The sequence below is a fragment of the Gracilinanus agilis genome, chromosome 1, assembly GCF_016433145.1.
Source record: "Gracilinanus agilis isolate LMUSP501 chromosome 1, AgileGrace, whole genome shotgun sequence".
NCBI classification, from domain to species: domain Eukaryota; kingdom Metazoa; phylum Chordata; class Mammalia; order Didelphimorphia; family Didelphidae; genus Gracilinanus; species Gracilinanus agilis.
In genome coordinates, this window is record NC_058130.1 from 331,323,069 (window position 1) to 331,336,086 (window position 13,018).

At 43.2% G+C, this 13,018-nt stretch overlaps 1 protein-coding gene across 1 annotated transcript; it reads left to right on the plus strand.

Annotated features, from left to right (window-relative positions):
* Positions 1–3,008: 3,008 nt before the first annotated feature.
* Positions 3,009–8,706, plus strand: LOC123231420 (40S ribosomal protein S23). The gene is made up of 4 exons (XM_044657672.1): positions 3,009–3,142; positions 3,238–3,397; positions 7,917–8,037; positions 8,528–8,706. Exons 1-4 carry the CDS (start codon positions 3,139–3,141, stop codon positions 8,672–8,674), a joined length of 432 nt encoding a protein of 143 aa, XP_044513607.1. The 5' UTR covers positions 3,009–3,138; the 3' UTR covers positions 8,675–8,706.
* Positions 8,707–13,018: the final 4,312 nt, after the last annotated feature.

The following is a 13,018-nucleotide window of genomic DNA, read 5'->3' on the forward strand; positions in this document are numbered from 1 at the left end:
ATATGGGCCAAACCCTAACTTTTTATTCTGGTGATGAATAACAAACACTTGTCTACATCTGAAGTGATCCTTTCTGTCATTAAGAAACTAAATATTAACAATGTTTAGCCCCTTGGTTAAATTTGGAAAGTTAGACGCTAACAGTGATGCTAAAGGCTCTAATCCTAGAGGTGAGGATTCCAATTACATATTCTAGAATAATTCATATTCTAGATAATTGGTTGGGAAAAGTTTTGTTTTTGTTTTTAGTGCCTTTGAAGACAAAGGGAGAGTGGAGAAAGGAGAATAAATACAATGATTTGTAGAAGTTCTAGGTAATGCTCGTGGGCAACTAGGATTTTAAATATTTTCTGCCTGTGATCAACACAGCTAATTTGTTAGAGGTAGGACTTGAAACTAGGTCTCCACTCAATCCACTACAATGTTATTCACGACAGGTGCATAAAAGTTAAACTCAGTTTGTGTTGTTAAGGTGTACAGTAAGTCAGGAATTAAGTAATTACAAAACACCTTTTTACAGGTATTGCAGAGTATCATCTTTGGTTGTCATATTATTTATTATGAAAGGATACCAAAATCAATCATTCGGTATCTTGGAAAACCTTTAGGAGTCAGGAAAATTAGCACAATGAAGTGCTATTTGTCTTTGAGACGTTAGGTAATATACCTTGGAACTCAGTTTTCTCAACTATAAAATGGGTTGGAGTTAAATGACCTCAGGTCATCTATAAAAATAGGTTCTTACCCTCCCCCCTTTAATATCTGCTTGAAATAATTTCTCCTAAAATAAAGAGAAAGCCTGTCCTGCCAATTGGCCAATTGTACTGTTAACAAGGATCTGATGTAATGATGTAGGTGAAAGATAGATATAGATATAGATATAGATATAGATATAGATATATATATGTTGGTATTGTAAATTAAGTTTCGTAAGGATTTGCAAGAAGCCATGTCTTTGGGCAGGGTTTCCAGTTGGACACTTGGAATCTTGGGAGATTCCTGATACCATGCTAGGGCATGAGACCAATTGGTGGTTGGGCTGTGCCCTATATAAGAGAAAGACTGGACCCAGGGACTCATTCTGGAGCCAGGGATCCAGGGTGGTTGGGGTCAAACCCTTCTCTCCAAAATTTATTGTCTAGCCAAGTTTCAACCAGCATACCTGAAAGTTACAGGATTACTACTGAACTTTAGGGTCAATTGTCAGCATCCATCAAATTATTACAGAAGATTTATTCATCTAAATATATTCAATGAAGCTGCAATTTAATATGTCTATAGGAGGCAGTGTCCACCAAAGCAGGCCAATTAAGGCCAGCGAGCCTTTCTGGCTCAGCTCGGCTATCAACATTCTGATACTGTTAGGTTATATACTTTGAGTTAAGATTAGACTTCATTTAGGGAATCCTAAAACCTTTTTCCCTTCTCTCAGTTTCCCTTATTGTTTGATTACCTCAAGTAAATTCTTTGTTTATAAAACTCAAACCAGTTACTGACCTTTGTTGGTTGGCCTGGCAAATAGCTTCAAAGGAGTTTTAGGGAATTTGAAGGGATAGAGTGGGATCCAGCTTTACTCTCTGAGGCAGAGATTAAGTACTATCATCCATATTAATAGTCAGATGCGTAGCTGATCATCACTGATATTCTAATAATATTGATTCAGTTAACATCAATTGATACCAGGAGGCTGGTCTTCCTGAACATCCATATTGTGATTGGTTGAGGAGATTCTACAGGAAGTTTAGTTGTATTATCTGACTTCCTATTTATACCAAAGAAAGGTTTAAAGTTCCTCTATCATCCAGGGCTTTTTGCTTTACTCCTAACAAATCACATCATTTTTATCAAGTCCCTCAATGATCATAACAGTATTAAAAACTACTCCAACATATGGGAAAGCAAAAATATTTGAATATTAGATTTAGAGTTGAAGGATCTGGGTCTTATTCCCAGATCTGTTTCCTAATACCTGTGAGACCTTGAGTAAGTTTCTTCACTCTCTTCAACCCTGATGTGGAAGTGGTTACCTCTTGAGCTCTAGATTTTTCCTTGGGAATACCAACCTATTATTTTATCTGGGGAATTCCAATGTATGAACTGCTTTGCTTAGCTTTTCATCACTTAGCTAGTAGATAGTAGTATGTCAGATTGAGCTGGAAAGGGTCTGCAACCCTTGTGTTTTACAATTTAGGAAACAGGCTCATATGACAAGTGACTTATCCAAAAGAATTAATCATGAGAAACGAAATGCCAATCATTCTTTGAACTCCCTTTTCACATCTGACTCCCAGGTAGGCTCTGTCCACACACAGGCAGCAAACACTGGGCAGCACCAACAGCCTGACAACAGCCCACACCAGTGTAAAATGTAATGTCTACTGGGTTTTAGTGTATTGGTGTATTAATGGAAATATAAGCACGTGTGGTTTTCTGAGTCAATATGCAGCCTGTACTGTTTAGTGTCTCCCAATTTCCATTTGTTTTTATCACCACTGACTTAAGAAGTTTCAGATACATTTAGCAAGGCCATTCCTTGATCTCTGTTGTCATCCTCTACGGAATACTGTCGAGAGTAGGTTGCTGTAGTGGAAAAAGCAGGAAAACTTGAAGAAATCTCTTAATCTCTATGAACCTTAGATTTCTCACTTGTAAAATGGGAATGATAATAGCAGCTAACATTCATTTAGCAAGCAATGTTTAAGATATATGAGAGACAAGTTATTAGCCTTAGGGGCCTATAAAAATGTGTTCATATTGATCCTTGTAGATTGCACACAAGGACACAAAGTATTCCCACCCCAAAAAAAATGCTAGGAAGAAGACAGGCTACACAGAACAAGTCCTGCTTGGATGTCCCAGCTGAAGAGTATTCCTCCCTGGCGCACGCGCGCTAGGGAGATGCTGGGTTTTTTGCAGATTTTTTTTTTTTTTTTTTTTTTTTTTTTTTTTTACGCTTTGGAGCTTCAGGCTCTGAGCTGGCCAGCTCTGTGATAGAGAGGGAGAGAGAACTTGGGGTCCTTCGACCGGCTTGCGAGGCTATACAGTTTGCGCGTGCGTCGTCGTTCTTTCTCTAGCGGCTCCAGTTGCTGGTCGGAAGCTGCTGGTGGCGGCAGCGGTATCAGTAGCAGTTGTCTCGGGATGGGTAAGTACAGTCATCCGGGAGCGGTACGCGGGGAGGGACGTACTGGAGGGCTGCGGGTCCGGGCGCAGCCTCCATCACTCAATACCTCTTCTCAGGCAAGTGCCGCGGGCTCCGCACGGCCCGGAAGCTGCGCAGCCACCGGCGGGACCAGAAATGGCATGACAAGCAGTACAAGAAGGCGCACCTGGGCACGGCGCTCAAGGCCAATCCCTTCGGGGGCGCCTCGCACGCCAAAGGCATCGTCCTGGAGAAAGTGTAAGTGCGGACCTTCTGCTCCCCATGCCGGGGGCTCCCCGAGAGCACTTAGATAGCGAGCGCCTCCTTTATGAGTTCTAGGCAGGGGCCGCGAGGGAAAGAACTAGTCCCTGCCCTCAGGGAGCTCCCATTCCAGTGGTGTCCCAGCGCAGCCGGAAAAGCCCCAGGCACTAAAGGGCCGGAGGCTGCGTGGCTAGGCGGCTAGGCGCCCTGCAAAGGCAGGGTAGTGGGAGATATGAGGGTTGGCACGAAGGCTGGGGTGGGGATAGGGCGGCGAGAGCGGGGGGAGTGGAGTTCCGTGCAGGGAAACCGGAGGCAGCTGGTGGAGGGCGTTGAATGCCAAACCGAAGAGTGCCTCCGGATCCTGGAGGTATTTCGGGAGTTCCATTGAACGAGGGAGGGAAGCTTGTTAAAACTGCTTTAGCCCTAGCTAGGTAACAGTGAATAGCTCGCCAGGCCTGTAGTCCGGAGGACCCAGGTTTAAATCTGGCATTAAACACTTCCCTAGCCACATCCCCCATTGCCCAGCTCTTAAGGTTTTTTTGTTTTGTTTTGTTTTTTAAACCCTTAACTTCTGTGTATTGGCTCCTAGGTGGAAGATTGGTAAGGGTGGGCAATGGGGGTCAAGTGACTTGCCCAGGGTCACACAGCTGGGAAGTGTCTGAGGCCTGATTTGAACCTAGGACCTCCAGTCTCTAGGCCTGACTCTGAATCCAGTGAGCTACCCAGCTGCCCTTACTCTTAGGGTTTTTGATGAAACAAAAGTGCTTTAGAGTGGGATCATTGCTGGTGTGTGGACGGTGAATGGAGATGTGGAGCTGGGAACTGCTGGATTGGGCCTCAGAAACCCTTGTATTGAATCCCTGACCGGAGGTAAATATGGGCCAGGCCCTGGCCTAGGTGCTGAGAGTGCAAAGAAAGAGAAAGCCCTGCTCTCCAGGGGCTCCCAGCCAAAAGCAGGAGCCACCCGCCATACAGAGGAGATAGAAATCCACCAGAAGTGAGCAGGGGTTGGAAAAGATTTCCTGTGAAAAGGAGGATTTTCACCCCAGGGGCAGCTGGGAGATGGCCCAACCTTGTGTGTGTGTGTGTGGGGGATTCCAGATCCTAGAGTACAAGCAGGGGCATGATGAGGCTGGAAAGGTAAGAGCGCCCTTATGAGGTCTTTGAAGGCCAGCCCAAGGGTTTTAGATCTGCTACTGGAGGTGATGAGGAGGCCCTGAGGGAGCACTGAGGGAGCGTGTGCCCTATAGGGGTGGGCTTTAGGAAGATCTCTTTAACCACTGCTGTAGGACCAGCTGGAATGGGCCAAGAAGCGCACAGACCCTGGGAGGTTCCCGCAAGAGTCCGGTTGTAAGGGGATGAGGGGCTGTTAGCCACAGCAGCTCTGGAGAGAAGGGCTTGTGTAAGAGGTTGGGGGAGGAGCTGAGGGTGACCCCAAGATTGTAAGCCAGGAGGCCTGAGGCTTGGTGGGAAGCTGGGAAGAAGGGAGGGGCCTGAGTTCAGATTGTGCCTGGGTGAGTTTCCTGCATGAGCTGGCTAGCATCTCAGGAGAGGTCCAAAGGCAGCTGGAGATAGGAAAGCTGAGGTGGGGGAGATGAGAGCTGGAGATGGAAAATTAGTGGCTTAGAGATGGAGATTGAATCTAGGAGAGCCAAGGAGATCACCAAGTGAAGTAAGGTAAAAGGAGGCCAGGCGGAGGATCCAGGACAGAGCGGCCCAGGAGGGGACATTGGGGGCTCAAAAACCTAGAGAGAAAAGAGCATCAGGGAAAAGGGCCAGCAGCAGTATCCTAAGCTGCAAAAAGCTCAAGAAGGACGGTGACAGAGAAGGGGCATTAGATTTTTCCACAGATCCTTAGTAACCTTGGATGGGCTGCTGGGTGGCACAATGCCTGCAGTCAGGAAGACCCGAGTTCAAGTCTGGCCTCGGACACTTACCAGCTGTGTGACCCTGGGCAAGTCACTTCACCCTGTTGGCTTCAGTGCCTCATCTGTAAAATGAGCTGGAGAAGGAAATGGCAAATCACTCCAGGATCTTTGCCCAGAAAACCTTAAATGGCACCAAGAAGAGCCCCAGGCAAGAAAATAATGGCAAAGAAAAGAGCAGTCTTGTTGGGATGATCTGGTTGGAGGCCTTCTGAAGAGTGATGAAGAGGAGAGGAGGAAAAGGGAGGGGAGAAGAGAGGAGTTGAAAGGAGTTGAAGACACACACACTGTAGGAAGCTTCCTCTTGGAGCCAAGGAGAGGAGGAGAAATGGCCAGGATGGGAGCCCTCTGGGCGGAGAGATCAGTGAAGACACCTTGTAGTTGTCCTGTGTGGTGAGGGAGAAGTTGCTGGGGAGTGTGTGTGTGTGTGTGTGGTGGAGGCTTAGTTGGCCACCTCTTGCCCTGGAGGGAGAAGAGAGATTTCCTGGTGAATGGCCTCCCTTTTTGTTTTTTTTTCCAGATGAATATTAGTCAAGATGCTCAGCAGAGAGGAGGGAAAGGTGGGGAGGAGCTATGGGAGTTTGGAAGAGGTGTGAAAAGGTTTGAGAGAGCCACTGGGGGTAATCCTGGGAGTTAATTGTTATCTTCCTGGCCTGGTGGACCTCAGCATGCCAGGGCAGTCTGTGGAGTTTTCTTGGCAAAGATACCCAAACAGTTGGCCATTTTCTTCTTTCCCAGCCAATTAAGGCAAACGGGGAAGGGACTTGCCCAAGGTCACATAGCTGGTAAATATCTGAGACCAAATTTGAACTTGGGAGTTCCTAACTCCAGGTCACTCAGCTGTCCCTAGGGAGTTAATTTGAAGTTATAAAAAGAATGCCTGGTAGCAATGTGGGCCCAATTTTGAGATCCTGTAACACAGATTTGTAGTGGACCTCATCCAGCAGGTCGGGTCATTTCCCCCGGTGGCACATGGTGGCCATGGCATGAGGCTCAGGCTTGGCAGGGGCAGATCCTTGGAAGGATAAGAGGACGAGGGACACTGGGACCTCCAGGCCCTCAGTTCTCAGCGTTGTGCCCGCACCAGCCACTCTTCCTCTCCTGTCTGCGGTGGGCCAGCCTGGGGCCGCACAATCTGTAAGGGATCCAGACTGGGATCTTCTGACTCCTGCTCCTCCTTGCCTAACCGGCCTTCCTGCTCTCAGACACTACCACAGTGATGGCAAACCAACACGTGTAGCCATTTTCAATGACACGCAGCTGCATAAAGAGAAGTATGAGGCCACAATGTTGAGGATGAAACATTTGCCGTAGTGTGGTGTAGACACTCTGCACTGTAGTTTGCAATTCTATCTATATTAATTTACCTATTTTGGTTTATTAAATATAGTTATATATTGCAATTATACATTTTTGTTATTTAATATAAATACCGTGAAATTATGGTTTTTTTTTCTCAAAGCGACATACCAAGCTCACAAGGTCACCCGTCACTGCACTACCAAAAGCTGAGTCTTCCAAAGCACAGCTCCAACCCTGCCTTAGCTGCTGTCCCAGAGCCTTCCCTGGCTTTCCCTTTGCTTTGGATGACAAGAGAATTCATTCCACAGGTGACTGAAGAGTCACTGCCCTGGAGAACTTTTTTCCATTTGGCCCCTTAGATAAAGAAACCCTCTATTTTCCTTGCTTCCTGCCTTTGCCTAGGTCCTTTCCCTACATCTCTGCTGGTCTAATTTTAGGTTAACTTTCTCTCATGGCTCTTCCTGGCCTCCCACTCCAAAGCTTCAGGGAACTTTACCCCTTAAACTTGTGCTTTTCCCCGGCATGATAGAGAGCTTAGATGGCCCATAAGAGATCCTCTAGTACTACTTGATCATTTTATGCACAGAGAAACAGATCTAGGGGAAGTTAAGTGATTTGTCCTCAGGTAATAAGTGATAGGCAAGATACTTCCTGTCCAAATGTTATTTTTTTGGAATTTTGCTCTTTGGGTAGGAATGGCATAGCTTGGTACAAGTGGAAAGAATATTATTGGGTTTGGATATACAGGGCCTAGATTTGAACCCCAGTGTTTCCTCCTATCTGATAAGTTATTTAATATGAGACTCAGTTTCCTTATCTGTTAAAAGAGTTTGACTACATGACCTACAAGTCCTCTTCTACCTGTTCTCTCTGACCAGTTTGCAATTTTAATACTAATGCTAAGGACTGTCACTTCTTCCATTAGCACCTAAGTGTTCTTTCACTTTGTGTATAACAATGGAATATAGCAAACACAACACTGCATTTAGGTACCAGAAGTCCTGGCTGTCTCAATGACTAATTGATTCTGATAATCAGCTTTTATCTCCGGTCTCAGTTTCTTTGTAAAATGGAAATATTCCCTAGTTTATAGTATGAAGCAAAACTTTAAAAGTAGATTAGAATGTTTTACATTTTTAACAACAAAGGTTGAAAAGGGATTTCATGTTAACCTTTAGTAACCAGAGTTCTCCATTCTTAGAATTATGGCTAATTGAGATTTTGCTATATTCCTTAAAGAAGATGAAAGAAAAGTTCCCAACTAATTTTTAAAACATAATTAATTTCAGGGGTGTGGAGGCTAAGCAGCCCAATTCTGCCATCAGGAAGTGTGTGAGAGTCCAGCTGATCAAGAATGGCAAGAAAATCACAGCTTTTGTTCCTAATGATGGTTGTTTGAACTTTATTGAGGTAATTTATTTTTAAACAAAAAGGATTACTAGTAGATAGCTTTTGAGGAAACTGGTCATTTTACTTTCATTTAGATAGCATTTTGACTTTGTAAATGAAAAAAAATTATTCTGTAAAAGAGTAACCAATTAACAAAACCAATAATGCTACTATACAGGTGGTGGTCTGTCCAGGATGAGCATACATGTATTATTTAGTAAAAACTGCTAATAGTTTTTTAAAACCTGTATTATCTATTGACGGAAATGCAAATAGGTTTAAAACCATTCAAATAAACTGTTTGGTTTTCAATGTTTATTTGAAAATAAGTATAGGAAACCTCATTGTGATTTCGTTTTTCTTGTGAGTAAAAATTAAATTTTCTTAGGAAAACTGGTAATATTCCTTTAATTTGTTGATATACCTGAGTCAAAACATAGTTGTAATCTGATAGCTATATGAATTTAAACATCTGTTCTTGCATGTGTTAATTTCCTATTTTTTATTCCAGGAAAATGATGAAGTGTTAGTGGCTGGCTTTGGTCGAAAGGGTCACGCTGTCGGCGACATTCCTGGAGTCCGCTTCAAGGTTGTAAAAGTAGCCAATGTTTCACTTCTGGCTTTGTACAAAGGCAAGAAGGAAAGACCAAGATCATAATGTAATTCTTAAAATAAAAATTTTCATTTAAAGAGTGTCTGAGTAATCCTTCACTTGTAATACAGGATTTATGCAAGATCTCTTGCAGTTGCAAATTACCCTAGGCAATCCTGGCAGTTAGGAGAATGGAACTTTCACCCAGTAGGTGCCAGTCCCAAAACTTGACAGTTTCAGGCTATTTATTTAAACACAGGGGGGAAAACTGAGGAAAGAGAGAGGGTTTATGGTCAGGAGAAGCTGTTGCTAAGGTGACTGGCCAGTGTTGGCAATGGACCTAGAAGGTAAGATCAGGCTGAGGGAACCAGCCCCTCAGCCAGAGATAATTCTCATTGTCCTGATGTTGTATGGACCACCAGCTAGACAGATGAACTTGATGAACTGATTTGGGGGTGTCCCTGTTGCTAGGCTGACTTAACCTAATTTCCTACCCACGATCCACCTCAACCCGGGGTCCCCAAGGGAAGTCCAGGGGTAGCTGGGTGTCTGGGTGAGGTCAAGGAAATCAGAACCCCCAGGTTGGTTCTGCAGGGGTATTTATAGTCCCAGCTCAAACTGTCAGGTCTTGGGACTGGCACCTGCTGGGCCAAAGTTCCATTCTCCTAATTGCCAGGATTGCCTAGGGTAATTTGCAAGTGCAAGAGATCTTGCATAAATCCTGCATTACACACTTTAGTCTTATTCTTTAAATGGAACATTCAAAATTTTTATTTTTAAAATGATCAAATCCTTAAGAATCCTGGAGACCCAAGAGATTGGGGGGACTTGGCAAACAGAAAATCTGTACTCCGATAATCTTCTGGCATAGTGATTCCCAAAGTGGGCACTACCGCCCCCTGGTGGGTGCTGCAGCAATCCAGGGTCATGGTGATGGCCACAGGTACATTTATCTTTCCTATTAATTGCCATTAAAATTTTTTAAAAATTTAATTTGCAGGGGGCTAAGTAATATTTTTTCTGGAAAGGGGGCGGTAGGCCAAAAAAGTTTGGGAACCACTGTTCTAGCATAATGACTTTTTTACATAGTCCTTGCCACAACATCTGGGATCTTAGGTTTATTGCTAAACAAAGAAGACCAATATTTCAAGCTGATTAAAAATACTATGTTCTTAGCCCAACTCACAAACACTATACACAGAACTAAAAAACATAATGGGGATTAAAATATATGAAAACTCATCCATAAGCATGAACTAACTTTAGAAGGGCCACAGAAGGAAACTGGTAGTGACATTTGGCACTTTTGATCACCCTTTTCCTCTTGTAGCCTGTCACCTGGGTTTTTCTCTTCCCTTTTCAATTTAGCTGCTGACCTCATTCAGCTGAAACTACTTTCTCTAAAGTTAGGCATGATTTCTTAATTACCAAATCTAATGGCCTTGTCTCAGTTCTCATCTTGAACCTTTTTCATGCATGACTCTCCTCGTTTTCCTCTTGACTGTTCAGTTTCCTTTGCTGGATCTCTGTCCAGGTCACACCAGCTAAGGCTGCCCTGAGCCCTTTTCTCCTTCCATTCTGTGTCAGCTGATAATCTTACCAGATTCTGTAGATTCCATTCTCCGTGCTTATGATTCCCAGATCTGTTTGTCTAGCTCTAACTTCTCTCCAGTTTCTCACTGGACATATCAAACTGGATGTCCCATGGACATTTTAAACTCAAATTATGTTTCAGTTTTCTCTTATTCCTCTCTCCTCATCAGAGGGTACCACCAGCATAGTCACCACAGTTCAAAAGCGAGATGTCCTCCTCAGCTCACCTCACTCCCCCCCCATCCAGTGTTGTTTGTCTAAACCTTTCATTTTGCAGTTGAGGTTAAGTCACTTGCCCAAGATAACAATGCTAGAATATGTCTCAAGTGGGATTTTAATCTGGGTCTTCTGATTAGGTCGAATCTGTAATGAAAATTTTATACACTACAAATCCCCTCTTCAATACTCCGTACTTTGTCTTTGCATGTTAATATATTGTAGAATTTAATTTTGTTACACTTTCATTTTGTAACTAGTTTTTATTTTTGTATATACCTAGTCTTATTAGCTCATTGCCTAGCACAAAGTAGACAATTAAAAGCTTATTGAATTGACTAGCTATCATCAATTCCTTTCCAACCCTAAGATTCTGACTACCTAATTTGTACATGAGGGATTCTGAAAATATATAGCTTACAAGATGACTGAATTTTGACCAGCCAAATTATCTTAGTATCTTAGAGTCAGAAAGGATCTGGCGGTAAGTCCTGGTTCCTTACTATAAATTGAGCATTAATTTCCTTGTTTCCAAATGAGGAGATTGGCCTAGGTCTGTGATGGCAAATCTGTGTAGCCATTTTCCATGACATGCAGCTGCATGTGGCTGCATACAGAGAAGTATGGGACCGCATGCTGAGGATGAAACATTTGCTGTAGTGTAGTGTAGACCCTCTGTGCACTATAGATGACAATTCTACCTATGTTGATTTATCTATTTTGGTTTATTAAATAGTTATATATTATAATTATACATTTTTATTTAAATCATAAACATCACAAAATTATGGTTTTTTTCTTGAAGTGACACACCACCCAAGTTATGCCCCGGTTTTTTGCCAAATTTTGACACACCAAGCTCAAAAGGTTGCCCATCACTAGTCTAGGTCCTCAGTGGCAAGTCTTTTCCAAGTTTGAGTGCCCAGAGGGCAAATTCAAGCTGTCTGTAAGGCACCCCCATTAAGGGAGAGAGCTGAGGGAGAAAGTGTTGACTTTGGGCCACTGGTCAGAGGGGTGGGGCACTGGGAAGAGGGGGATTGGAGCAGCACCCCAAGTGCCCACCCTGCATGGGTGCTGCATCTTCCCCAACGCTGGCCTAGGTAATCTGAAGTAAGAACCTTTCCAACTTCAAGTCCTCCGATCCTCTTCAAACTATTGCTTTGACTTGCTTGCCTAATGATACAGAATCATATCATCTAAGCTGAAAGGATCTGAAACATCGAATCCAATCCTTTTGTGGTTGAAAAAACCTGCTTCTTCCTAGGATAGGTGACTTCTCTAAAGTCACACAACTAGTAAGAGGCAGAAACAAAATTTGAATTCTGTGTACACTCTGAGCTAGGATCAACTGAGGGCAGTCTTGGGATTCAGGACCAGGAAAAGGAATAATAAACTGGAGGAATTCCATGTGAACTGGAAAGACCTCCAGGAATTGATGCAGAGTGAAAGGAGCAGAACTAGGAGAACATTGTACACAGAGTCTGATACACTGTGGTAAAATCGAATGTAATGGACTTCTGTACCAGCAGCAATGCAATGACCCAGGACAATTCTGAGGGATTTATGGAAAAGAACACTACCCACATTCAGAGGAAGAATTACAGGAGTGGAAACACAGAAGAAAAGCAACTGCTTGAACACATGGGTTGATGAGGACATGATTAGGGATGTAGACTTGAAAGGACCACACCAATGCAACTATCAATAATATGGAAATAAGTCTTGATTGATATGACACATGTTAAAACCAGTGGAAATGCACATTAGCTGGGGCGGGAGGAGCTTGAGGGGGTGAAAGGGAAAATAAAAACATGAATCATGTAACCATGGAAAATTTTCCTAAAAACTAAAAAAAATGATAAAAAAAAAAAAGAATGAAGTCATACTTGTAGACCTTATAGTATGTCACAAAAGAAAGGTAATAACATGGAAAGGATATTCAGCAAAGGTAGAGGAAGGAGAGGAGGCAGAGTTGAGAACTGGTCAGAAAAGCTGCACACCACAAGGGGCCACCCTTATTTGTTGTAGAATTTGCCCCTGAATTAGAAAATGGATGGCAGGGTAGAGTGTCTCCAGGCAGGATGGGAAGGCCAAAAAAAGCACTGACTAAGAATCAGAACTGAGCTTTGCTACTTAATAATCATCTGACTTTGGATCACAGTGCTATGCATTCTAATCTAAAATGAGGGGATTAAGGCACTAAAGTCCTTTCCCAGATCTATAATTGGAGAAGGAAAAGACTGGAATTAGGAAGCTGATGGCTGTAGTACTAGCAGAAGGTGGTGAGATGGAGTAACTACACTGGAAAAGCAAGGGATATGAATGAACAAAGGTGATTTCAGGGCAGCAAGTACTAACTTTGAGAACTGGGGAAAATATCTCTCTTTTTTAAAAATTATGTTCATTTATTTAATTATTTCATTTTGAAAATTTTTCTATGGTTACATGAATCATGTTTTTCCCTCCCCTCTTCTTACCCCACTCCTGTAGCTGACGCTCAGTTCCACTGGGTTTTATGTGTCATTAATCAAGACCTATTTTCATGTTATTGATTAGGGTGCTCATTTAGAGTCAAAATCCTCAATCATGTCCCCATCGACC

What these genes read in the sequence shown, in the direction of transcription:
- LOC123231420 (XM_044657672.1), top strand. An exon ending in GGCATCGTCCTGGAGAAAGT is followed by an intron (nt 3,398 to 7,916) that starts GTAAGTGCGGAC and finishes AATTAATTTCAG; the next exon opens with GGGTGTGGAGGCTAAGCAGC. An exon ending in GTTGTTTGAACTTTATTGAG is followed by an intron (nt 8,038 to 8,527) that starts GTAATTTATTTT and finishes TTTTTATTCCAG; the next exon opens with GAAAATGATGAAGTGTTAGT.